Genomic DNA, 23714 nt, shown 5'->3' with positions numbered 1-23714 from the left:
TTTCCTTGAGATATAAACCTACACTTACTCCCAGATAAGTGTAGTTAGTGGTGCAGTCTAAGACCTATTTTGCAACTGGACAATAATTGGACAGTTCATATTTTTTACTAGGAGAGTCACAAAAGGATTTCATTAAACACTTTGATCACACTGTTGCCGTTTTCATCATCATGGTTTTATTTTGTTGTCTGGTTGTTACAGAGAATCCATCTTTACTATTCAATACAATGTCCGTTCATTTATGAATGTGAAGACTTGGTCTTGGATGAAGTTGTACTTCAAGATCAAGCCTTTGCTGAAGAGTGCTGAGTCAGAGAAGGAGATGGCCAACATGAAGGAAGAGTTTGAGAAAACTAAAGAAAGCCTTGCCAAAGCAGATGCCAAAGTGAAGGAACTGGAAGAAAAAATGGTTTCTCTGATGCAAGAGAAGAATGACTTGCAACTCCAAGTCCAATCTGTAAGCATTGTTGGTAACATACATTTTTCTTCACTCTAGACTAGTTTAGGTAGAGGAATTCAGAAATTGCAGGAGAAATGTGGCTATGTTTAATAAATCTGTATATCTTATATACATACTACATATCCTCTACGTAATAGTTCACCACAGTCAAAGTTAAATTGGACATAAGTATTTTTTTACACATATATAGTATACTGGTGAATATAGTTTATTTTGGTATTTGATATACCAACATACCCAGTGTCTATTAAAGAGTGATTTACTTGAACACTGAAAGAATATGGCCTTGGATAGCTTAACAATTAGTTTTAAAGGTGAGGCCATGTGCACATTCCTTTGTGTAAGTAGATTCTGTGCAAGAGATCTGTGTGTGCATGAACTTCTTAAGTAGGATAATAATATTATTGCTATATGTCATACATTTTCCCTGTATAGGAAGCTGATGGCTTGGCAGATGCTGAGGAGAGATGTGACCAGCTGATCAAAACCAAAATTCAGCTGGAAGCTAAAATTAAGGAGCTGACTGAACGGGCAGAGGATGAGGAGGAAATGAATGCTGAGCTGACAGCCAAAAAGAGGAAACTGGAAGATGAATGCTCAGAGCTGAAGAAAGACATTGATGATCTGGAGTTAACACTGGCCAAGGTGGAAAAGGAGAAGCATGCCACAGAAAACAAGGTAATGATCACAATGTGCTCAGATCTGCAACAAATAGGCAGAATGTAGTACAGTATTGTCATTCCAGGTTAGAATGATATATTGAATCTGTTTGTTCATTTCTAAAAGGTGAAAAACCTCACTGAAGAGATGGCAGTCTTGGATGAGACCATTGCCAAACTGACCAAGGAAAAGAAAGCCCTCCAAGAGGCCCATCAACAGACCTTGGATGACCTGCAGGCAGAGGAGGACAAAGTCAATACTCTGACCAAAGCAAAGACCAAGCTGGAGCAGCAAGTGGACGATGTAAGCACCATCACATGCAGAAGAATAACTGTGGGGTGAAAGTAGTATTAGAGTTACAAAGTCTTTTCCCCCTCTTTGTCCTTAGCTTGAAGGGTCCCTGGAGCAAGAAAAGAAACTTCGCATGGACCTGGAAAGATCCAAGAGGAAGCTTGAAGGTGATCTGAAGCTGGCCCAGGAATCCACAATGGATTTGGAGAATGATAAGCAGCAGCTGGATGAAAAGCTTAAGAAGTAAGTATGGTTTACTGCCTAGAAGACCTTTTGGGAGCTCTTTATGGCACCCAGCCCTCTTAGAATTTGACTCAAAAAACTTTGTGTTTTCTTATGAAAAGGAAAGACTTTGAAATCAGTCAGCTACAAAGCAAAATTGAAGATGAACAGGCCTTGGGCTCCCAGCTTCAGAAGAAGATAAAGGAGTTACAGGCAAGTCAAGCACATATTGACTCCATCATATGAAAATCAGTTCATCAGGGAAGACTCTGTTAATGGCTGCTTCTCTTTCTCTAGGCCCGTATTGAGGAACTGGAGGAAGAAATTGAGGCAGAGCGTGCATCTCGGGCCAAAGCAGAGAAGCAGCGGGCTGATCTCTCCAGAGAACTTGAAGAGATTAGTGAGCGTCTGGAGGAAGCTGGTGGGGCAACCGCAGCTCAGATTGAGATGAACAAGAAACGTGAGGCAGAATTCCAGAAAATGCGCAGGGACCTTGAAGAAGCCACTCTGCAGCATGAAGCCACTGCATCTGCTCTCCGCAAGAAACATGCAGACAGTGCAGCTGAACTTGGGGAACAAATTGATAACCTGCAACGTGTGAAACAGAAGCTGGAGAAGGAGAAGAGTGAGCTGAAGATGGAGATTGATGACCTTGCCAGTAATATGGAGTCAGTTTCCAAAGCAAAGGTATACTGCAGCAGTATATACTTTCCTTTAGCTTTATCAGGTGGAGGCACAACATACAGAATTCACAATCTTACATGTGGTATATAAATGTAATAATAAACACATGGTTTGGGAATATAAAGAGATTGATACGTGGGTTACAGTAGCACCCATTCAAGTACCTAAAAGCAAAAGCAAAATACTCATATTAAGCAGATGGAACAGTGTATAGTATATTGGATTTTTATGTAAGAGAGCAGCTTCTAAGTTTTTTTTAATAGGTCTACACAAAACACTTTATTTATACCTTAAATCTACAAAATGCGCTTAGAGCAAATGATCCACCTGGCTCATGCAGGGACAACCAGAAGAGTGTCTGGAGTAGCTGTCATTTGGTGCTATGTCTATAATAATACTGAATTTTTTATTTATAAAAATATTTGCATAAAGTAATTTCTTTAAAAAGAAATTCAAAGTAGTTTACAACAATTCAAAATTACAATTTACCAACTGTTACAGAAATTATTCCATAATAGCAAACATAAAGCATGGTCACCTAAATAAGCACTATCTCAGTGCTGTTGTGATAAATATTATTTATCCCTGCCCCCACTTTCCTGATACTTCTTCCCAATGTGTATCATACTGTAATGTGACGCTGCTATAGTCAAATTATTTTGATAAATTATGTGGGGAAATGGAAGAGGAATTCACTGTAGCACTAAGTGAATTGCTTCTTCAGTGCAAGCATATCTGCTTGCTATCCCTACCACCACCCTGAACCAGTTTGAGGGAGCATGCACAGGTGGAGAGGGGAAAGGCCTGTTGTGCTAGTGGAGGTCAGTGTGCAGGTTTCTGCTGGTAGGGCCAGTTAGCTAAATCTGGCCTCAGCTGTTTTATATAGCTATACACTTTATTATTTCACATCTAGGCAAATCTTGAAAAGATAAGCCGCACTTTAGAAGACCAGCTTAGTGAACTTAAAGCAAAGGAGGAACAGAACCAACGCACTATTAATGACCTGACTGCTCAAAGAGCTCGTCTGCAGACAGAAGCTGGTAAGAAACTGAAAGTTAATTATTTAATGCTGCAATTCTTAAGTCCAAAGATTGCAAAGTACCAATCTACTATGTCTGTACTATCCAATTGAATCTTAACTGCACACAAGTTTAGGGCAATGCTTTTTCCTTTTCTCGCAACACGATTTCATTATGAAATCTGATTCTATGATTGTTTGTTCGGAAGTAAGTTTCTCCAGCTGCAATAGGACTTGTTAGCAAACGAGTGAGGTTTATCTAAGTGTGGCTAATTTATAACTACTAAGAAAAATATTTTATGAATAGTGAACATAATTAATTTATTTGTTGTTACAAGTAAATTAATGCATTTGTTGTTATAACCATCAAGGTCATTTCAACCACCGCTTAAAAAGAAATATGTACATACTATACAAAATATACATAGATCTATATATACAGTAGATACATAGATAATATGTACCGGTATATATATCATTTAATCCGTTCTCTTTTCAGGTGAATACTCACGCCAAGTTGAAGAAAAAGATTCACTGATTTCTCAGCTGACAAGAGGCAAGCAAGCCTTTACCCAACAGATTGAGGAACTAAAGAGGCAGCTTGAGGAAGAGATAAAGGTGTGTATTTTGTTCAACATTCCAAGCCCTCTATCACAGTTCTAAACAACACAGGGCCTCTTTATCCTATTCAGTTATTGACACCCATGTGCATTCTGCAGAAATCCTAATTATTCTCATTTCAGAAGCTCTAAGGTTGCTCAGGAAACTTCTCTAGATATCTCCCTATGGTTGTCTCTCTATTATTTCATTCAAATGGGCAAAAGATTGCATGTGCTTATCTATCTTAGGCTGCTTGCAAACTAGGCATTTATTCTGGTATAGCTATGATTTGTTCACTCACATTTGAAGGAACAACCACATCATGACATCAACATTAAATTGCTCTCTTGTGTTTTCTGCACAATTCTTCCATCTCTTTGGAGAGTCAGAAAAGCTGACTTTGGGAGCAAGAGCAGAATACTAGCATAATAAGTGGGATGTGGTCAGGAAGATGTAAAACTGAGGCAGGGATGACATGCTGGAGATGCCCCGTCTTTCTCAATTTTTTGTGTATTTCCTCAGGGCAGCTAAAAATAAACATTAAAAATACAAATGCAATAGAAACTATGCAACATAAGAACAGACACGGGTAACACCCTGACATTCATAACTACAAAATTATTTCCTTATTTCAGGCCAAGAATGCACTTGCCCATGGTTTGCAATCTGCCCGACATGACTGTGACTTGCTCCGGGAGCAGTTTGAAGAGGAGCAGGAAGCCAAGGCTGAGCTGCAACGTGCCATGTCCAAGGCCAATAGTGAAGTTGCGCAGTGGAGAACCAAGTATGAAACAGATGCCATTCAACGCACAGAAGAGTTAGAGGAAGCCAAGTAAGTACAAGAACCAAAAGCAAGGGAGAGAAAGGGAACTCAAAAGTAGAAGAAAGTATGTCATTGTGTAGTTGGAATTGGGGGAAATAGTTATTTGTATCACTCAGTGAACAGAACAGGTCACTGAGTTATTTGTGCTAGGCTCAAAGCAACAGATATATTGTAATAATGCAATCATATCAGTGTTGACATGGAAGGAGCGGATGACATGGCAAGACAAAGTTTGAATGGAAAATCAAATTTGTTTTTGAGACCATTCTCAGTAAGCCATTTATTATAATGGATGATTAAGAACCACTAACTGTTGTAATCACATTTCTCTAGGAAAAAGCTGGCTCAACGTCTGCAGGATGCTGAAGAGCATGTAGAGGCTGTGAATTCCAAATGTGCTTCCCTTGAGAAGACAAAGCAAAGGCTACAGAATGAAGTGGAGGACCTGATGATTGATGTGGAAAGGTCCAATGCAGCCTGTGCAGCTCTAGATAAGAAGCAGAAGAACTTTGATAAGGTATTTTTGGCCATAATTTGAAAGAAAACCCAGCACATTGCAACAAATTTTCAGGTACAAATTAACACATTTCTTATTTCTTGTGTTTCTTCTTTCTTGTGTTTTGCAGATTCTGGCAGACTGGAAACAGAAATATGAGGAAACACAGTCTGAACTGGAAGCTTCCCAGAAAGAGTCTCGCTCTCTCAGCACAGAGCTCTTTAAGATGAAGAATGCTTATGAGGAATCTTTGGATCACTTGGAAACTCTGAAGCGTGAAAACAAGAATCTCCAACGTAATAACACTTTTTCATAATAGGTGCAAAAAAACTGTGAAGTTTGTTTTGCAGAGCTGAAGCAATAGATCATAAGGATGGGATATCTCATACAGTCCTTCTCCCCAAAGCTAGAATAGACACCCGTGTGCATAAGAGTTCACAATGAGTGTCTTCACAACATGCAGTTTTATTATGCAGTCTTCACAAGGCTTATGAGGAGCTTTACATCTTAGGTCATTAGGTGTTGTATAAAATTAAAAATAAAATAGGTCTGACCCACAGGGATGCAATCTAAAATTATGCCAGTATGGCATAACAATTAGAGTGCTGGACTATGAGCTGGAAGACCAGGGTTTGAATTCCCACTAAACCATGAAGCTCACAGCGTGATCTTGGGCCAGTCATCATCTCCTAGCCTAATGTACCTCAAATGGTTGTTGTGAGAATGAAATGGGGAGGAAAAGAACCATGTACACAACACTGAGCTCCTTGGAAGAGACAGGTGGTATATAAAATGTAATAAATAAATTAATATAAATGAATGAATAAATGAATAAAATAATGCTAGTACTATAATAGTTCACTCCAAATAGTGGAGCTGGGATGAATAACTGAAATCCTCCTTCCCAAACCTTCCTACATCTGTTTATTATTAGTTGCATAAACACTATTAATCTCCTTTCTCCTTTCTTTGTGTGAAACTAACAGAGGAGATTTCTGACCTCACGGAACAGATTGCTGAGGGAGGAAAGGCCATCCATGAATTAGAGAAAGTGAAGAAGCAGATTGAGCAAGAGAAATCTGAACTGCAGGCTTCTCTAGAGGAAGCTGAGGTAAACAATACAATTATGCATAATGAAAAGACACAAATTATTGATCTGTAATACTGTGAAATAATTGAAGAGGCAACCAGAAGGATGATGATAAGATAAGAACATTGCTGGATCAGATTGAAGGTCCATTTAGTCCTACAATCTGCTTTTTACTTGGAGGTCCACAAGCAGGGCATGAAGGCGATAGTCCAATCCTGTTATTGTTCAGTGTCACAAATGGGACCTGCAACAAAATGCTGCAATGTGGAGTTCTCTTGTTTAGTATTTCAATCCATCGGTCAGCAATGCCTTCTTCCATTCCATTCCATTCCATTCCCTGCCCTTCAGCCATCAACATTCTGTGGTCACTGAGCAAGCTCTGCTCTCTTGTAGGCTGCTTCTGAGTCCCACCCTTTTTTGTACTTCTGCAAACATTGCTGTTCCCTCAGATCTTCTGATACTTCCCTCTTATGTGTGGATGGTACTGTTTGGGATGAGTAACTGTTAGCACTCATGCATGGCCATTGGAAATAGAAGCATTACTGTATGCTTACTGCTATTTTTTACCCCATCCTCTTTTGATGAAGTGGAACATTTGCACCCTCATCCCTTACAGATGCTCTGTCCCAAACCAGATGCTCCCCAGTTCTTGTCAGCTTTCCCCCAAAGGTCAGTTTAAAAGCCACTCTGTGACCTTTAGAATTTTAAGTACCAGCTGTCTAGTTCTATTTTGGTACAAGTGAAGACCATCCGTTAATTCAGGTTCAACTTATGCCAAGATGTCCCCAGGTCAAGTTCTGAATACCTAGCTGAACGTGTGAAAGGTAGCATTTCTGAGATGGCTTCCTTTGAGTATGGAAATGTGGTGAATACACTGCTAAATAGTATATTCAATATAATGCTGAGCGTACTTCAATAAGGAAACAGCTGTCAAATTAAGACCATTATTAACAGCTGTTATAAATGATTTTCTTAAGGCCTCACTGGAACATGAAGAAGGCAAAATCCTCCGCATCCAACTTGAGCTCAACCAGGTGAAGGCTGATATTGACAGGAGAATTGCAGAGAAGGATGAGGAAATTGATCAGCTGAAGAGGAATCATCTGAGAGTAGTAGAGTCCATGCAGAGCACACTGGATGCTGAGATCAGGAGCAGGAATGATGCCCTGAGAATAAAGAAGAAGATGGAGGGAGATCTGAATGAAATGGAAATCCAGCTGAGCCATGCCAACCGCCAAGCTGCTGAGGCATTAAAGAACCTCAGGAACACCCAAGGAATACTCAAGGTTCATATATATTTCTGTAATCAGGATATAGTTGTGATTGTTATTGTGCAAAGAATGGTCTCACAATAATATCTCAATATCATTTTTTAGGACACCCAGATACATTTGGATGAAGCTATGAGGAGCCAGGAAGATCTGAAGGAGCAAGTGGCCATGGTTGAGCGCAGAGCTAATCTGATGCAGGCTGAGATTGAGGAGCTCCGTGCAGCTCTGGAACAGACAGAGAGGGGCAGGAAAATTGCAGAACAGGAACTTCTGGATGCCAGTGAGCGCGTGCAACTTCTTCACACCCAGGTGAGCTTCTAATATGTAATGGGCACACACAAGGACATGAGGATAATCCAGTGGGGATAAATCAGGTGTAGGCTCTGCTCCAGAAATAAAGAGATTGTTGCTAATGTGTAAATAGGCAATTAACCTACTCATCACCACACAGACTCTTTTTCTCATCATATTAAGAATCACTACTGTCAAGGGACATGAAGTGGACGTTGGTACTCAGTTAAGACCTTGAAGGGAGCTCATTTTATTTATTTAGTGTGTTTTTAGCAAACCCTTTAGCCAATAAATGTTCCAGAACAGTTTACGTAAGATCAATAACAAGCAAAATAGTCCTTGTTCATAGAAAGGTGATTTACAAGGCATGACTCAAGAAGAAAAAGGCATAAGGAGGGAAGAGGAAAACAGGCACCAGTTATTAAAGTAGCATAGTTGTTATAATGACCAGATAGAATGGAAACATTTGAGTAAGAGGAGCCAAATGAAGCTGGTCCCCTCATGGAATTGATGTAGTGGTCCTCCTTTCTATGTTTTTTTCTGATGCTGCCTGATAGAATGATAATTGCTTGGCAGCAACCTGATGAAATAACCAAGTAACAGTTGAGGGTAGGGATGAATGAAACTATCTGCTTTGATTTCTCTCTGTTTCTCATTTTTCCAATCTTCAGTTCACTAAGTTTCCTCATCAGTTTGTATTTTTAAAAAAGTAACACAAAATTCATTTTTTAAAATTATTATTGTTGTTGTTGTTGTTATTAGCAACAATAGCAGCAGCATTTTAGTGTGCCTTTCTCTTAATATGCACATTTCTGTATGCAAGCAATTTTCCCTAATATAATACATTTGGTATGTCATTCTCACTGATAAATGCATCTTTATTCACACATCCTCAATATCTTTTTCTGCACACATTTTTTGCATCACAAACTTCAGAGAAGGGCACATTTTGAAATATAGATGTATTTAAGTTTTACACATGGTTTCAGGATGTGTGAATTAAAATGTAAACCAAACCAAATTCCTCTCCCATTCCCTAGTTGAGGGAGGGAGGAGCCCAACAGAGCTGGTTTCTGCATCATAGGTATGCTGGGGAAAGGTTTGTGGCTCATTTCTGAGTACCTGCAACTGTACTCAACATCATTCTTTTGTACAAAATGCAAGCAATATGAATGACATATTTAGGCTTGGCCCTTTACGAAAACTACGATCTCCCATTCTGTATAGAATACTAGCTTGATCAACACCAAGAAGAAGCTGGAAACAGACATCTCACAAATCCAGAGTGAAGTGGAAGAGACTATTCAGGAAGCACGCAATGCAGAAGAGAAAGCCAAGAAAGCCATCACTGATGTGAGTTGGGCAGATTTTCTTTTGAAACTATAATCCTGCTTGCAGTTGGCATGGCTGGTTTCCTAAACTGGGGAAAATTTCTCTATTAATAGGCAGCCATGATGGCTGAGGAACTCAAGAAGGAACAAGACACCAGTGCCCACTTGGAGAGGATGAAGAAGAACCTGGACCAGACAGTGAAGGACTTGCAACACCGTCTTGATGAGGCAGAACAGCTGGCAATGAAGGGTGGCAAGAAGCAGCTCCAGAAACTGGAGCACAGAGTATGTATTTCTTGTAAACAAGTTCACTCAGTTCAACTTCTTGAACAAATTGACCAGCTGGGCAGCTAATGGCTAATTCCATTTTCCCCAGGTACGTGAGCTGGAAGCTGAAGTTGAGAATGAGCAGAAGCGCAGTGCTGATGCTATCAAGGGTGTGCGCAAATATGAGAGACGTGTAAAGGAACTAACCTACCAGGTGAGGACAGATATATTTTTTCTGCATCTTTTGGAGGAACTGGTGAAAGCATTTTATAATCAGATGTACTCATGTTGTTTTCTTTTCTTTTGTGAAAAAAATATCCTGCTCTGTCCAGTCTGAGGAAGACCGAAAGAATGTTCTTAGACTCCAGGACCTGGTTGACAAGTTGCAGATGAAAGTGAAAGCATACAAGAGACAATCTGAAGAAGCTGTAAGTATTATTCTGAACTTGCTGTAGCTTGAGCTAGAATTATGAAGGTAAATTTGATATAGCAAAGGTTTCATTTCTATCAATAAGTACAAAATGAATTAGTCTCCATGTGGCAGAATTAGTTGCATGAAACAGGGGAGTTTCACATAAGTGGATTGTGCCCTCAGTAACATGAACCCAAATTTTCATAATGGGAAGATTGCAGAAACCTTGCTCATATTGTTTTTAAGAGAAGATCCTTTAGCAGTCTGAGTAATTAAAGCAATATGAAATAGCAATAGTCACTTTTACATACCACTTTACTGTACACATTGGAGTTCACAATAAAAACTGTGCATTTCTGTAGTCTATTAAAGACATTATCAACTCATGTAATAGTATTAAAGTGGTAATATACTGACCAATAATATCATGGGCAGGTCTGAATGTACAAAGAACAGTCAAGCTAAACTAACCAAGGTTTGGCATTACAGTGGTGCCCCGCAAGACGAACGCCTCGCAAGACGGAAAACCCGCTAGACGAAAGGGTTTTCCATTTTGGAGGCGCTTCGCAAAACGAATTTCCCTATGGGCTTGCTTCGCAAAACGAAAATGTCTTGCAAGTTCCTGCGGGTTCCCCCCCTTTTTCCCCCTTTTCCTAAGCCGCTAAACCGCTTATCAGCTGATTGGCTGATAAGCCGCTTAACAGCTGATCGCTAAAAGCCGCTAAACCGCTAATAGCGCTAATCCGCTAAGCTGTCAATGGGCTTGCTTCGCAAGACGAAAAAACCGCTATACGAAGAGCCTCACAGAACGGATTAATTTCGTCTTGCGAGGCACCACTGTATGTCCCAATGCTGCTACTGAGATTTATGCTTTCTCCTATACTCAAAATCATTTATACTATTTAAGTGTTAAAAATCCAGTACCTTGATTCATATTTTTATCCATTTTCAGGAGGAACAATCCAATGTGAACCTGTCTAAATTCCGCAAGATTCAGCATGAGCTGGAAGAGGCTGAGGAGCGGGCTGACATTGCTGAGTCCCAGGTTAACAAGCTCCGGGTGAAGACCCGAGAGGTGCACAAGAAAGTTGTTGTAAGCGAAGAATAAGCTCAACAAAAAGCTGCAGTGACTGAAGAGAAGCGCAAAATGTGAAGCTCTTTGTCACTTTTGTAATTATCATTGTTCAGTTTCTAGAAAATAAAGATTGTAGATTCCTTTGCAAGATGACAAAAAAGATTTTATGTGTTGCTTTTCTATACAGTACTATTCTTTTCATAGCATTTCATGTACATCATAATTTCTGGCTAACCAAAGCTTTCTTAATTTCAGTAGTATAATTATTGAACTGGAGGAGAAGTCAATATAGATCTTATTGTTACCATTCTTTTGAGTCAGACAATTTTGAATGGCAAAGTCCCTTTTTTTACTCCAATTGGATTATTCTGGGCTAGGTGGTTTAAGTCTGTAATCCTAAATTCATTTCCTTGGAAGTCAATTCCATTGATTTCACTGGGACTTATTTCTAGCTAGACATGGTTAGGATGGTGGTCCAAAATCCAAGCAGGGAAGCTTAAGTGGTTTGTGGATCAAGCACTTGGTTTCCCTTTGCTTCAGTCACATTTGAGACAAATTAAATGGATTAGTACTCACAAATTTAAACATTTGAACAAGTATCCCTAAAGGAAAACAACTTCAAATGCCTGACTGAGCTGTGAACAGTCAGCTCTACTCTACAGATTATTATTATTATTATTATTATTATTATTATTATTATTATTATTATTATTACCCACCTTTTACCCTAAGGCCCCAAGACAGGTTACAACAATTTAAAATACAATATTAAAAACAGTGACCACAAACAGTGACACAAACTGTTTAGCCAGTAAGTCTTTCCTCATCAGATAATGACAAGCATGCATGTTTTTGAATTTCACAAGAGATCAAGAAAAGGTACAGCATTCTAAATTAAGCTGCAATATAAATATTTTCTGGTGGAGAGGGATGGAACCCCCATTAAAACTTGTAATATATTGATTCTTCACCAAAGAAAGTCAGTCAGGATGAGAAAACAACTTCAACTTTATTTTTTAAAAAAACACCTTTCAAAACACCAGCAAAGTGAATATAGAAGATAAATATCAAAGCATCTTGGAAGTAAGCAGGGATAATAAAATATGACATTTATCCTTTAGTATGATGCTTTCATCTATCATGGGTTGAGCCCATACCTTCCAGTATTTCTGAGATAAAAACAGGGACGTTATAGTCTGCATTAGGAAGCTTCTCCTGCATTTTGATCTCACCGCACATAAAGACGTCATATACACATACACACCTGTCACCTTGAGCAAACTGCAACCTCTCTGCCAAACCTACCTCACTAGATTGTTTAGAAAAAATGTGCAAGGGAAGTGATCGTGTATAAGACCTTCAACAGATAAATGGAATGAAATATTTTTTTTGTGGTAAGCAGCCTTGAGTCCCTGTCAGGAAAAAAGGTAGGATGTGTGCTATGCTTACAAAATGAATTTGATCTGTGTGCTGCTGCTGAGTCTTAGGCTATGTACACATTAATGGCTGAAAGCAGTGCTTTTTTTTTTCTTAAAAAATGTTTAGGAGTACTCTCATTTTGACTCAAGAAAATCACCATTTTATAGTTCAAATTGGGAAAAATAATTACAGTAAACGGACAAAAGTACAAAGCTTCACAAAATGTTTAGGGGTATGTGTACCCCTGCATCCCCCCCAGAAAAGTGTAGCAAAGTAATCATCCACCCACCCCACCTTTAAGCTACATTTCCACTTGCCATACACATCAGAGACAGGGCAGGGATGTCTTTACCAGATGCGTTTTCCCTATTTGGTTTCCCCATGCCTGCAATGCGCTTCATCTGCACATGCACAATGGATGTCCCAAATGTACATACCTCAACTTTACTGTGGCTTATGTTTTCAAATCAGACAGAAGCTGGTTTGAGGGGAAATGCATCAGACAGCATTATTTCTCAAGGGACTATATGATCCATAGCTGTCAACGTTTCCCTTTTTTTAAGGGAAATTCCCTTATTCCGAATAGGATTCCTCGCAAGAAAAGGGAAAAGTTGGCAGCTATGATCTGATCATGTGTACATTGCTTCAAACACCAATGAGGGAAGTGCACTGAAGCATCAAACCCCAAAGCAGGGAGTGCACGTTTCAGCAAAGTACCATCTCAGTCTCAGTACCCCCTGCCTGCTGCCCATTATAGTATGAGGATAATATAATACCAGTCTATCATACAAGGTGGTTGTGTATATCTAAGATTGGGATCTTCAATTTTTCTGGGCTCAGATGCACAAATGGGAATCTAAGACACTGTTGTGGGCTCAGAATCCTCACCTACAAAAAAATAAAAATAAATCCTAAGCAAAAAACCTATCCAGCAAAAAAAGAAAAACAAACGAAACATAAAAGAAAGCAAGGCAATCCTATCTCAAACAAAAACAAAAACAAAAATTCAAAACCACAAAGAACTCTTCCTTCTTTTATTAAATTCATACACCACTCTTCCTCCCAAAGGAGCCCATTTTTAAAGGAAAGGCAGCACTTAGGGGGCACCAAGGGGAGTGTTTGAGAGAGCTGTGATGCCTACAAGTGCCATATTGGAGATGCCATGTCTGAGATAATCTATATGAATTTCTCTGTGCTCTTCAGAAAGCAGTAAATCCTTGTGAGTGGGAAGCAAGACCATAGCACAACAAAAATTTCCATTTGCTTCTGGGTGCTAATTTAAAGTAACAAGAAGGATAGATCATTTTTGTGAAGGTCAAATCTAAAGCTTATGGGAAGGATGAATAATAGAATTGTAGAGTTGGAAGGGATCCCAAGGGTCATCTGGTCTAACCCCCAAATACATTTTGGATGAAATACATTTAAAAGTGCCACCTGGCTCCTGCCGTTTCTCTGCAATTCGCTGTGCCTCATTGTGGGCAATGATTCTTCAGTTTAACAGAGTATATATAGATGAGCTATGACTATATATTTTACTTATTTGTTTTATTTTTAGAACATTTCTATCCCACTTTATTACCCTCACAGGCTCTCAATCTAGTTTACAAAAGATTATCACAATAAAAATGTCATTAAAGTCTGGTACAGGAACAGAAATGACATGGTGTCTTCATGATGCCAGGGTGATTCCGCTGGCACTCATCCTTGGTCTTCTTTGGTGTTGCTCTTCCTTGGTTTTGCCCTACTAGGCAGTAAAGCCCACTGATGCTCTCTGAGACAAGAGAGTGGGGCTGCGCAGCCAGAACTCAGTCAGCCCATGATGGGCGCAAGTTCTCCTTTGCAGTGATTCTACTCCTACTTGGACGACTTGGAATTGATGCTAGAAGATTTCTTCTTGACCACTTGGAAATTATGTTTTAGTGTTTCATCTGTTCCTCCATGTTGCTTAACATCTGAATGAAAATGGGTCGAAATCATCTGGAGATTTGGACAAAGGTTCCATTAATATGCAAATGACACTCAGCTCCATCTCTCTTTTTCATCAAATCCTGGAAAGGCAGGATGTGTTCTGAGTGCTCAGGTGCAGTAATGGACTAGATCAAAGACTATAAACTAAGATTCACTCTAGACATGATGAAGGTATTGCTAGTGGACGATTCATGTTCCTATTTGAGTGGTATTCAGCATGTTCTGGAGGCATTTCCCTGCAGTTTGAGGGAACTCCACTGATCCAACATTGTCACTCAGGGCCCGAGTGGTCTCAGTGACTCAAAGTGCCTTTTATCCATTGCATCTGACAAATGAACTGTGACCCAACTTGGGGATAACCTAGTTACAGTTATCCATGCTCTAGCAACTTCCTGATTAGATTACTGTAATGCATCACATTGGGCTTCCTTCGAAAGTGGCCTGGAAACTTCTAAAATCAGAATGCAAGGTTGTTAACTGAACATTTTGAGCATATTACACCACTTCTTTATCAACGCTACTGGCTTTCCACAAACAATCCCTCCCTTCCTTCAGACATATTTTGCAATTATAATTATTTTTGTTTAGACAGGACTTTACAACATGAATTTTCTTTTTGAATCCTATCAGTATTTGATGATGTTTCTAGGAATATCTTTGTGGATTTTATATGTTGTATTCCACCTTGCCACGTGCAGATGCCCTTTTAAATGTGTTGTGGAAGGGGCGATTATTGGTTTGTTTCTATTCTTATTTTTATCATGTATTTTGTGTTTTTTTAATATTGCAATTTTATGTTGTGAACCACCCTGAGATCTATGGGTATAGGGCAGCATACAAATTTATTTAATTAATTATTAATTATAATTGATTAATTAATTGATTAATTAATTAATTTTGGGCCTATTTGACCTTTTAATCTCTACACAGCTCGCGGTCAAGCTATGTGAAGGATAATTTACTCCTAACCACCCTTTTAGCCAGGCAAGCCTTTTTAACTAGTTCTCATAGCAATAAATGGTCCAAGGCCATGGAGACTATTACTGCACGCTACTCCCTCCCAGATCTGGACACGCTGTCAGCTTGGGATCAACATAAAATCCGGGCCTGGATTCTTACTAGAGACGAGACCATGGACCGGGCACAGTCCACCACAGCTCGCCTCTCCATGTGGCTCCCTAAAGTGAAAGTGGTAAGATCACTTGCCAACTACTTGATAGACCTGACGGAGCCCAATTTGAGAAGAGCGTTTACCATGGCCCGTTTCCATTCTATACCCACAGCCTTCCTGCAGGGGGTTTACTCTAAGACCCCTATTACTCAGCGTCTATGTCCATGCACAATGAATGAAGTAGAGGACTTCATACATTTCTTTTTCTACTGCCCTATTTATGAGCTAATAAGAACTAAGCTCCTCCTCTTGATCCCGTCCACCATCACATCTAAGGAAGACTGTTTGAAATCGCTTCTTGTGGACGCAAATCCCCAAGTTACACGTGGGGTGGCAATCTTTATAGTGCAGGCCTTGAAACTCAGGGCTACTCTGACGGGGTAGTGTGTCCTAGACCTGGACCTGTCTTAATTCTTGGTGGCGCTGTGGGTTAAAGCCTCAGCGCCTAGGGCTTGCCGATCGAAAGGTCGGCGGTTCGAATCCCTGCGGCGGGGTGCGCTCCCGCTGCTCGGTCCCAGCGCCTGCCAACCTAGCAGTTCGAAAGCACCTCCGGGTGCAAGTAGATAAATAGGGACCGCTTACCAGCGGGAAGGTAAACGGCGTTTCCGTGTGTGGCTCTGGCTCTGGCTCTGGCTCTGGCCAGAGCAGCAATGTCACGCTGGCCACGTGACCCGGAAGTGTCTCCGGACAGCGCTGGCCCCTGGCCTCTTAAGTGAGATGGGCGCACAACCCCAGAGTCTGTCAAGACTGGCCCGTACGGGCAGGGGTACCTTTACCTTTACCTTTAACCTAATGTCCCGAGCCTATTTTGGGGCCATTATATGCTTTATATACATTCGCAGTAATATCGCTTTGAATTTTGTTTGGTTGTTTGTCTCTAGCATTTTTTTTTTTATCCTGCTATGGCTGTATGCTAATGCAATAAAGGTTTGATTGATTGATTGATTGATACTCCTAACCAATGATTTTTTCCTAGAAAGAAAGGTGTCGGTACTCGCCATAAAGTTGTTACAAGTAAGTGCCACACTTTTCAACAACAACAAAGATGCCGGTACTGTGTACCCTTGAGTACCCCTGGAAAAATCACTGCTCCTAACTGAACTTTGAGGTCGTTCATTCTTTGGAGTGCCACTGCCAAGTGAGATCCGGCATGTGGCTATAAGGAAGAAGGGGTTCTCTGTGTTAGCACCCCAGAGAGGCAGAGACTTCTTATTCTCTGTGGCTTTTAAATGGATTTTGAGATTTTGGCTTTTAAAAGTTTTTAAGGTCTGTTTGTATTTAACTGTATTGCTTAATCTATGCTACACTGTGCCTTAATACTGTAATTGTTTGTTATGTTTTAACAATATTTAGGTGTGCCACTCAGATAACTTTGGTTGTAAAGGTGGCATAAAAATACTGTTTATACATAAAAGAATAACATTGAGCACTATAGATTGTATGCTCAAACAATCAGAATATCCCTTTGGGTGTATTCAATTAAATAATTGTACAAAATTATTTCACCCTTCTCCTCCCTTGTGTGCCCCCCAGCCCCATCTTTTCTTCAGAGGGTTTGGGAACTCCCAGAACAGACTTAGCAGTGTGCGGGGAGAAGAGGTGGGGATGTTCTATTATGCAAGGAAAAATCTTTGTGCTGATGGAATGTTCCCCTTAGTGCTACTTTGAATATAACACTTTTGTTATGATGAATAAACATAAATAAGTCTTGAGAATGCCATTGGAGTAATACTGTCTTGCACCAGCTGAGTTTCTGAGTCTCGTCTTTTAAATTCTTAGAATGCCAAACACGTCTGTCAGATCGTTTTGTGCCAACCATGAAATCTGACCTCCCTAAGTTTCCCTAAGGCCCTGTCACTCAAATTCAGAGCTGCAGAATACATAGAGAAAGTTGATTAACGAAAGCCAGAGTCTGCAGTAAATTAAGAGTAACTCTTTTCTTCCTATACATAGAAATGGAAGGCTGTCGTTGCATTGCCCCCATTGAAAGATTTGTAGTGCTGCATGACAATCCTGGATTTTCATGGCCACAGTGGGATAGCGGAGCAAAGGAGAAAGCAGGCTGCACAGCAGTATTGGCTATCACTTGGGAGGGAGGAGGAAGGGACACTCACAGGGGGAAAGTAGTGGTTTACAACAACAGCAGAGGTGTGAGTAAAGCATGGAAGGAGAAAACATAGGGGGAAAGTGGCAATTCGAAACAATGGCAGATATTTGAATAGACGTGGTGGGGTGGGGGAGTGGCAATTTCAAATAAGGTCTGAGTACAGTGAGAAGGAAGTTGGGAAAGGCTATGTTGCATTAGCCTATTGGTGTTAGCATCTGTGTTGTACCCATCTTTGTTTCCTCCCGTTAAAGTTGTTTGCGGGGAGACATATGTCAGATAATGTGAGGAACATTATAGATATTTTGGAAATGTTAGAAGTGGACATCAATAGGAAGGTGGTTTTAATTTTTGTGGACGCGGAGAAAGCCTTTGATAACATTTGCTGGAGTTTTATGAAGAAAAATCTCCAAGGAATGGGGGTGGGCCAAGGTTTTGAAAATGGTATAGGTGCAATATACTCTAAACAAAGAGCAAAGCTGATTGTAAATAATGTGGTTACAGAAGAAATACCAATAGAAAAAGGTACACGACAAGGATGTCCAATATCCCCTCTATTGTTTATATCAGTTCTGGAAGTTTTGTTAAATATGATTAGAGGGGACCAGTTGGTTAAAGGAGTTCAGGTTGGAACCAGACATTACAAATTAAGGGCATTTGCAGATGACCTGGTATTGACTTTGCAACAGCCAGACACTAGTACTAAAAGAGTACTAGAATTAATTGAGATATTTGGTCAAGTGGCAGGATTTAAATTGAATAAACAAAAGACGAAAGTGTTGGAGAAAAATCTTACAATGGCTGAAAAAGAGAAGTTTCAGAGTGAAACAGGCTTAATGATAACAAAAAAAGTGAAATACCTGGGGGTAAACTTAACATCTAAAAATGTGAACTTATTTAAGGATAATTATGATAAATGTTGGACAGAGGTAAAGAAAGATCTAGAAATATGGTCAAGGTTGAGACTTTCCTTGTTAGGCCGAATTGCTGTTATCAAGATGAATGTGCTGCCCAGAATGTTGTTTTTATTTCAAACATTGCAGATACTGGACAAGATGGAGTGTTTCAAGAAGTGGCAGAGAGATATATCTAAATTTGTCTGGCAGGGCAAAAAGCCCAGAATAAAATTTAAGATTTTAACTGACGTAAAAGAAAGAGGGGGGTTTGCCCTGCCGGACTTAAGACTTTATTATGAATCGGCAGCTTTTTGCTGGTTGAAACAATGGCTGCTTCTTGAGAATACAGACATTTTGGATCTGGAAGGGTTCGATAATAGATTTGGTTGGCATGCATACATATGGTATGACAAGGTAAAAGTACATAAGGGTTTTAAAAACCATATTGTTAGAAAAGCATTATATAATGTTTGGATGCGGTATAAAGATTTGTTAGAAAGTAAAACGGGACGCAGGTGGCGCTGTGGGTTAAAGCCTCAGCACCTAGGGCTTGCCGATCGAAAGGTCGGCGGTTTGAATCCCTGCGGCGGGGTGCGCTCCCGCTGCTCGGTCCCAGCGCCTGCCAACCTAGCAGTTCGAAAGCACCTCCGGGTGCAAGTAGATAAATAGGGACCGCTTACCAGCGGGAAGGTAAACGGCGTTTCCGTGTGCGGCTCTGGCTCGCCAGAGCAGCGATGTCACGCTGGCCACGTGACCCGGAAGTGTCTCCGGACAGCGCTGGCCCCTGGCCTCTTAAGTGAGATGGGCGCACAACCCCAGAGTCTGTCAAGACTGGCCCGTACGGGCAGGGGTACCTTTACCTTTTACCTTAAAACTCCCAGGTGGTTGTCACCAATGGAAGCCAAAGAGGTGAAAAAACTTAATATGGAGCCTAATTGGCCAAAATATTGTGAAATTTTAGAACAAGATGGTGAAAAAGTTAAATTACAGAGTTATGAGAAACTAAAGCCTAAAGTACGAGACTGGTTACATTATCATCAGATATATGAGGCATTTAAACAGGACAGGAAAATAGGCTTCCAGAAGGAGAGGTCTAAACTAGAAACAGAATTGTTAGAACCCAATACTAAGAATTTGTCAAGAATGTATAATTTGCTGCTAAAATGGAATACACAGGATGAAACGGTGAAATCAGCTATGATTAAATGGGCACAAGACATTGGTCATGATATTATGTTTGCAGACTGGGAGCAGTTATGGACCACCGGTGTTAAATTTACGGCATGTAATGCCTTAAAAGAAAACTTAATGAAAATGATTTATAGGTGGTACATGACCCCAGTCAAGCTTGCAAAAATTTATCATTTGCCCAATAATAATTGCTGGAAGTGTAATGAGACTGAAGGTACTTTCTACCACCTTTGGTGGACCTGCCCGAGGATCAAAGCCTTTTGGGAAATGATCTATAATGAAATTAAGAAAGTCCTAAAGTGGACTTTTCCTAAGAAACCTGAGGCTTTTCTTCTGGGTATGGTTGGCCAATTGGTGTCAAGGAAGGATAGGACGTTTTTTATGTACGCTACTACAGCACCAAGAATTCTTCTCGCAAAGTATTGGAAGACACAAGAACTACCTACTCTGGAAGAATGGTAGACGAAGGTGATTGAATATATGGGACTGGCAGAGATGACTGGCAGAATTCGTGACCAGGGGAAAGAGACAGCGGAAGAAGATTGGAAGAAATTCAAGATATATCTTAAAAATTATTGCAAAATTGAGGAGTGTTAGATGTCAGGGAATAAGAAATAGAGAATCGCAGCTGTAACTAATAAGTTAAAGAAAAAGGAACGTAATGAAAGTGAATTAAATAATTAATTATTGGAGAATTGCTAAAAAAAAATGTTAAAAATAAGGATGCAATAAAAGGGAGGTATGGGGAAGTCGGAGAAACAAGGGGTATGAAAACAGGATTATGAAATTATACATGTTTTATATGTTTTTGTTTGTGTATGTGAATGTGTTGTTTGTTTTTATTTGTGTTGGAAAACCAATAAAAATTATTTAAAAAAAAAAGTTAAAGTTGTTTGCTTTGGGGTTTTTCCTTTAAAAAACCCTCAGTATCCTTCTATCCCTGCTTTACTCAAATCTCTACCATTGTTTAATGGTAAACAATTTCCCTCTCAGTGTTTCACACTGACAGGAAAACAATGGCTGTTTTAAAGTTCTCTTTCCATTATTCAGCTGCCTCATGTAAGAGGTATAATGGAAGCAAAGCCTGCAAATATTCTATTGTAACTTCCAGAAATCATGTATTTCACTCCTGGTACCATGTGTTGTGTTTAACATGAAGTTCCAGATTCAACATAGCAATTTAGAAGAGATACTTTATTAACAAGCAAGCACACATATATGTACAGCACCTATAAACCGAACTTAACATTCTCTAGCTGAATAATCTGACAGGCTTGCACAGTTCATCTTAACTGTACAGTAACATATATCAGCATGGAGTATATGTGCAAAGGGGGCTGCAGAATAGGAGATGAAGGCATGAAAATGGGAACAGTAAGAACATAGCAAAGAGAAACTAGAAATCTTTGTAAGACAAAATAATAGGCTGAATCTCAGGTTTCTCATATACAGATTTTGATGTTGAATATTTTCCAGTTATTTCCTGTATGTTAGGAATTCTCCAGATAGTTTATATATGTAATATTCCATGATCAGCAGTTCACAAAGAAGGTTGCAGTTACGACTCAAAATTAAATTCCTTCTTGTCCTTCTGCTGGCAGGTGAAGATTTTCTTGTAACCAACAGGCTTTTGGGAATGGACTGCTTTTAACGAAAGTGCTGGTGCTATGCTGTTTTACTGTCATTATTGGTAGGGTTTTAATAGATTTTATATAGATTTAATTTTATCAGTGTTCAATTGTTTTTTAATTATTGTTTTACTATGTTTTTAGCAGTTCTTATTTTTATCTGTAAGCCACCTCAAGTCCCCATGTGAAAATATAGAGTATTTATTTTTTTATTTTATTAATTAGCAGCAGCAGCAAGATGTAAGCCATATATTTTTGTTTTAAAGCATGAGAATGGTATAAAATGTAATTCTTGCATTTAGATTTGTTTGGGGATTAAGTGGTTAATTTGTTATGCCTGACCTGTCTGAGGATCAAAGGGGAGGTAAAATTCAATGAATATGTGGTGGTTGGCATACAGGCATTGTTTGTAGCTGAGAATTAGGACACTAATTTAGGGATTGCAAGTCACAATGGTGAAAGTCAGAAACTAGCTTTGGTTGACAGTTTCAAGGCAGAATCTGGGAGACAAAGGATGAGCAAATCAAGGTGTGATATCAGGTTACAAAGGGAACATAGCTAAATTTTAACCTGTGGCTTTTCATGGGTGTGTAGTACCATCTTTGAATATTTTCTCTCATTTTAGTTGACACTGACCAAAAAGGTCTTTCCATGGCTTTTTTTCTGGCCAGAACTTGCCAGAACTCAGTTCTGGCAGCTCTCAGGTATGTGCTATTGCCATTATAAGAGAACAAGGCACCTTTTTTCTAGAAAAATAGCACTGGTCTTTTTCATCCCATTGGGTGACTGTGCAGAAGAAGACTGTGAGTAGTTTCAAACCACCTTTTTTGCTTTCCTCAATTCTTTTACCATTATTGTGCTTCATATCTGCACCTCCATTTCTACAAGGTCCATCAGCTTATCATGAATGGCTTCTCTCTCACACATCCAGTGCCACTTTGCAGACCAAGAAAACAGAAACTAGAAGTTTCAGTCAAAGGATTAAGGAACACAAAAGTAAGATAGTGGATTATGAAGAACTGAGAAGCAGGGAAGGAAGAAAAATGTGGAGTGGAGAGAGGGAAAGACTGTAGGTCAAATTTGGTCAACTATGTAATATGCAACCATGTATCTTGTTTTTCCTTAAATAATTACAGGAATGGGAAAACATAATTCTTACTGGGAAAGCACCGTGGTTATCTGTCACTCCCACACCATGATCAGACCTGGGATAGCTCAGTCGGTAGAGCATGAGACTCTTAATCTCAAAGTCATGGGATCAAGCACTGCGTTGGGCAAAAGATTCCCGCAAGGCAGAGGGTTGGACTAGATGAGCCTCAGGGTCCCTTCCAACCATATGATTCTATGAAAACTGAGATTAGCCCTCCAAGTTTGGCTAGGACTCTTAGGAAAAGAGTCTTTCACAAGGCTCCTAGCTGTGCAGGGTTGCGTGTGTGATATAGAGTGTGTGTCTCTATTCTGATCATGGTGGAAATGAAAAAGTATCCCTACGTGTGCTCTGCCTTCCCAGTAAGCACTAGGCTCCCCCATGGCTGTAATTATTTAAGAAGAAACAAGATAGTTAGCAACATGCTATGTTATTTAGCAAATGTCTAGCCTGTGTATGTCTCCTAGCCTTATAAACTGTGTTTTTGCAACCAGATGCTTGCTGGAGCAGCCAAAATGAGAGTATCCCTAAACATTTTTTAAGGGGGGAAAAGCACTCATTTAACCTATAACAGTACAGTATTTCACAGTACTGTTCAATGGTGCTTAACATATGTATTTGGTGTCTGGCAAGCAACTGTATTCAGTATCTGACAGCACATGACAGATTACACACAGTGGTGTTTATTTGATGGTGTTTGATAGCTCACAGCTTGCAAAATTTCATATTTGATGCTTGCCAAAAAAGAGCAAATTTGACTAAAGTACTGACATTTCAATACTTCAGATGAATTTGAATTTTCCCAATCGAAATTTGAAAAAAGTAAAATTGGAAAAATTAGCAAATTTCAAATTACTACAAATATTTATTTCAGCTTCACTATGCACTCACCAGCCTTCTCTTCTTCTCTCCTTACCAGTTAAAACATATTTACTGCCATTCATTCTATCATAAGCATATGGGTTTCCTTTGAGCAATATGTTGCACTCCCACTGAACCCTAACAGCATCAGATGCATATATTTCTCTCCTCTACCAGAACACAAAATTGGTATCAGGATCAGACCACAATATATAGGCTGCCACCCACTCTTCCCTCCTCTTGTCAATTTATTTTTAGATTGATTCATGGAGCTGAAAGATCTAATTATATCTGTTCGCGTCAAATATGAATGGAAATCTTGCTGGGAGTTAAGGCTG

At 39.6% G+C, this 23714-nt stretch overlaps 1 protein-coding gene and 1 long non-coding RNA gene across 3 annotated transcripts in view; one reads left to right on the top strand and one right to left on the bottom strand.

The window, feature by feature from the left end:
* The window catches only part of LOC307210254 (myosin-4), a 60880-nt gene extending 49580 nt beyond the window's left edge, over positions 1–11300 (top strand). The window contains exons 22-40 of the mRNA XM_079965858.1: positions 202–457; positions 896–1138; positions 1247–1423; positions 1509–1654; positions 1756–1846; positions 1931–2320; positions 3231–3357; positions 3835–3953; positions 4571–4767; positions 5092–5275; positions 5385–5550; positions 6241–6365; positions 7322–7630; positions 7721–7924; positions 9134–9259; positions 9352–9522; positions 9614–9718; positions 9837–9932; positions 10869–11300. Coding sequence (XP_079821984.1) covers positions 202–457; positions 896–1138; positions 1247–1423; positions 1509–1654; positions 1756–1846; positions 1931–2320; positions 3231–3357; positions 3835–3953; positions 4571–4767; positions 5092–5275; positions 5385–5550; positions 6241–6365; positions 7322–7630; positions 7721–7924; positions 9134–9259; positions 9352–9522; positions 9614–9718; positions 9837–9932; positions 10869–11024 — 3388 coding nt within the window. The 3' untranslated portion in view covers positions 11025–11300. The remainder of the gene's footprint in view (positions 1–201; positions 458–895; positions 1139–1246; positions 1424–1508; positions 1655–1755; positions 1847–1930; positions 2321–3230; positions 3358–3834; positions 3954–4570; positions 4768–5091; positions 5276–5384; positions 5551–6240; positions 6366–7321; positions 7631–7720; positions 7925–9133; positions 9260–9351; positions 9523–9613; positions 9719–9836; positions 9933–10868) is intronic.
* The window catches only part of LOC307210413, a 186543-nt gene that overhangs the window by 140269 nt on the left and 22560 nt on the right, over positions 1–23714 (bottom strand). The gene's annotated exons all lie outside the window — the stretch shown is intronic.

This window comes from Podarcis cretensis (assembly GCF_951804945.1).
Source record: "Podarcis cretensis genome assembly, chromosome: 2".
In the NCBI taxonomy this organism is placed as follows: Eukaryota; Metazoa; Chordata; class Lepidosauria; order Squamata; family Lacertidae; genus Podarcis; species Podarcis cretensis.
This window is presented reverse-complemented; position numbering and strand designations above follow the sequence as displayed.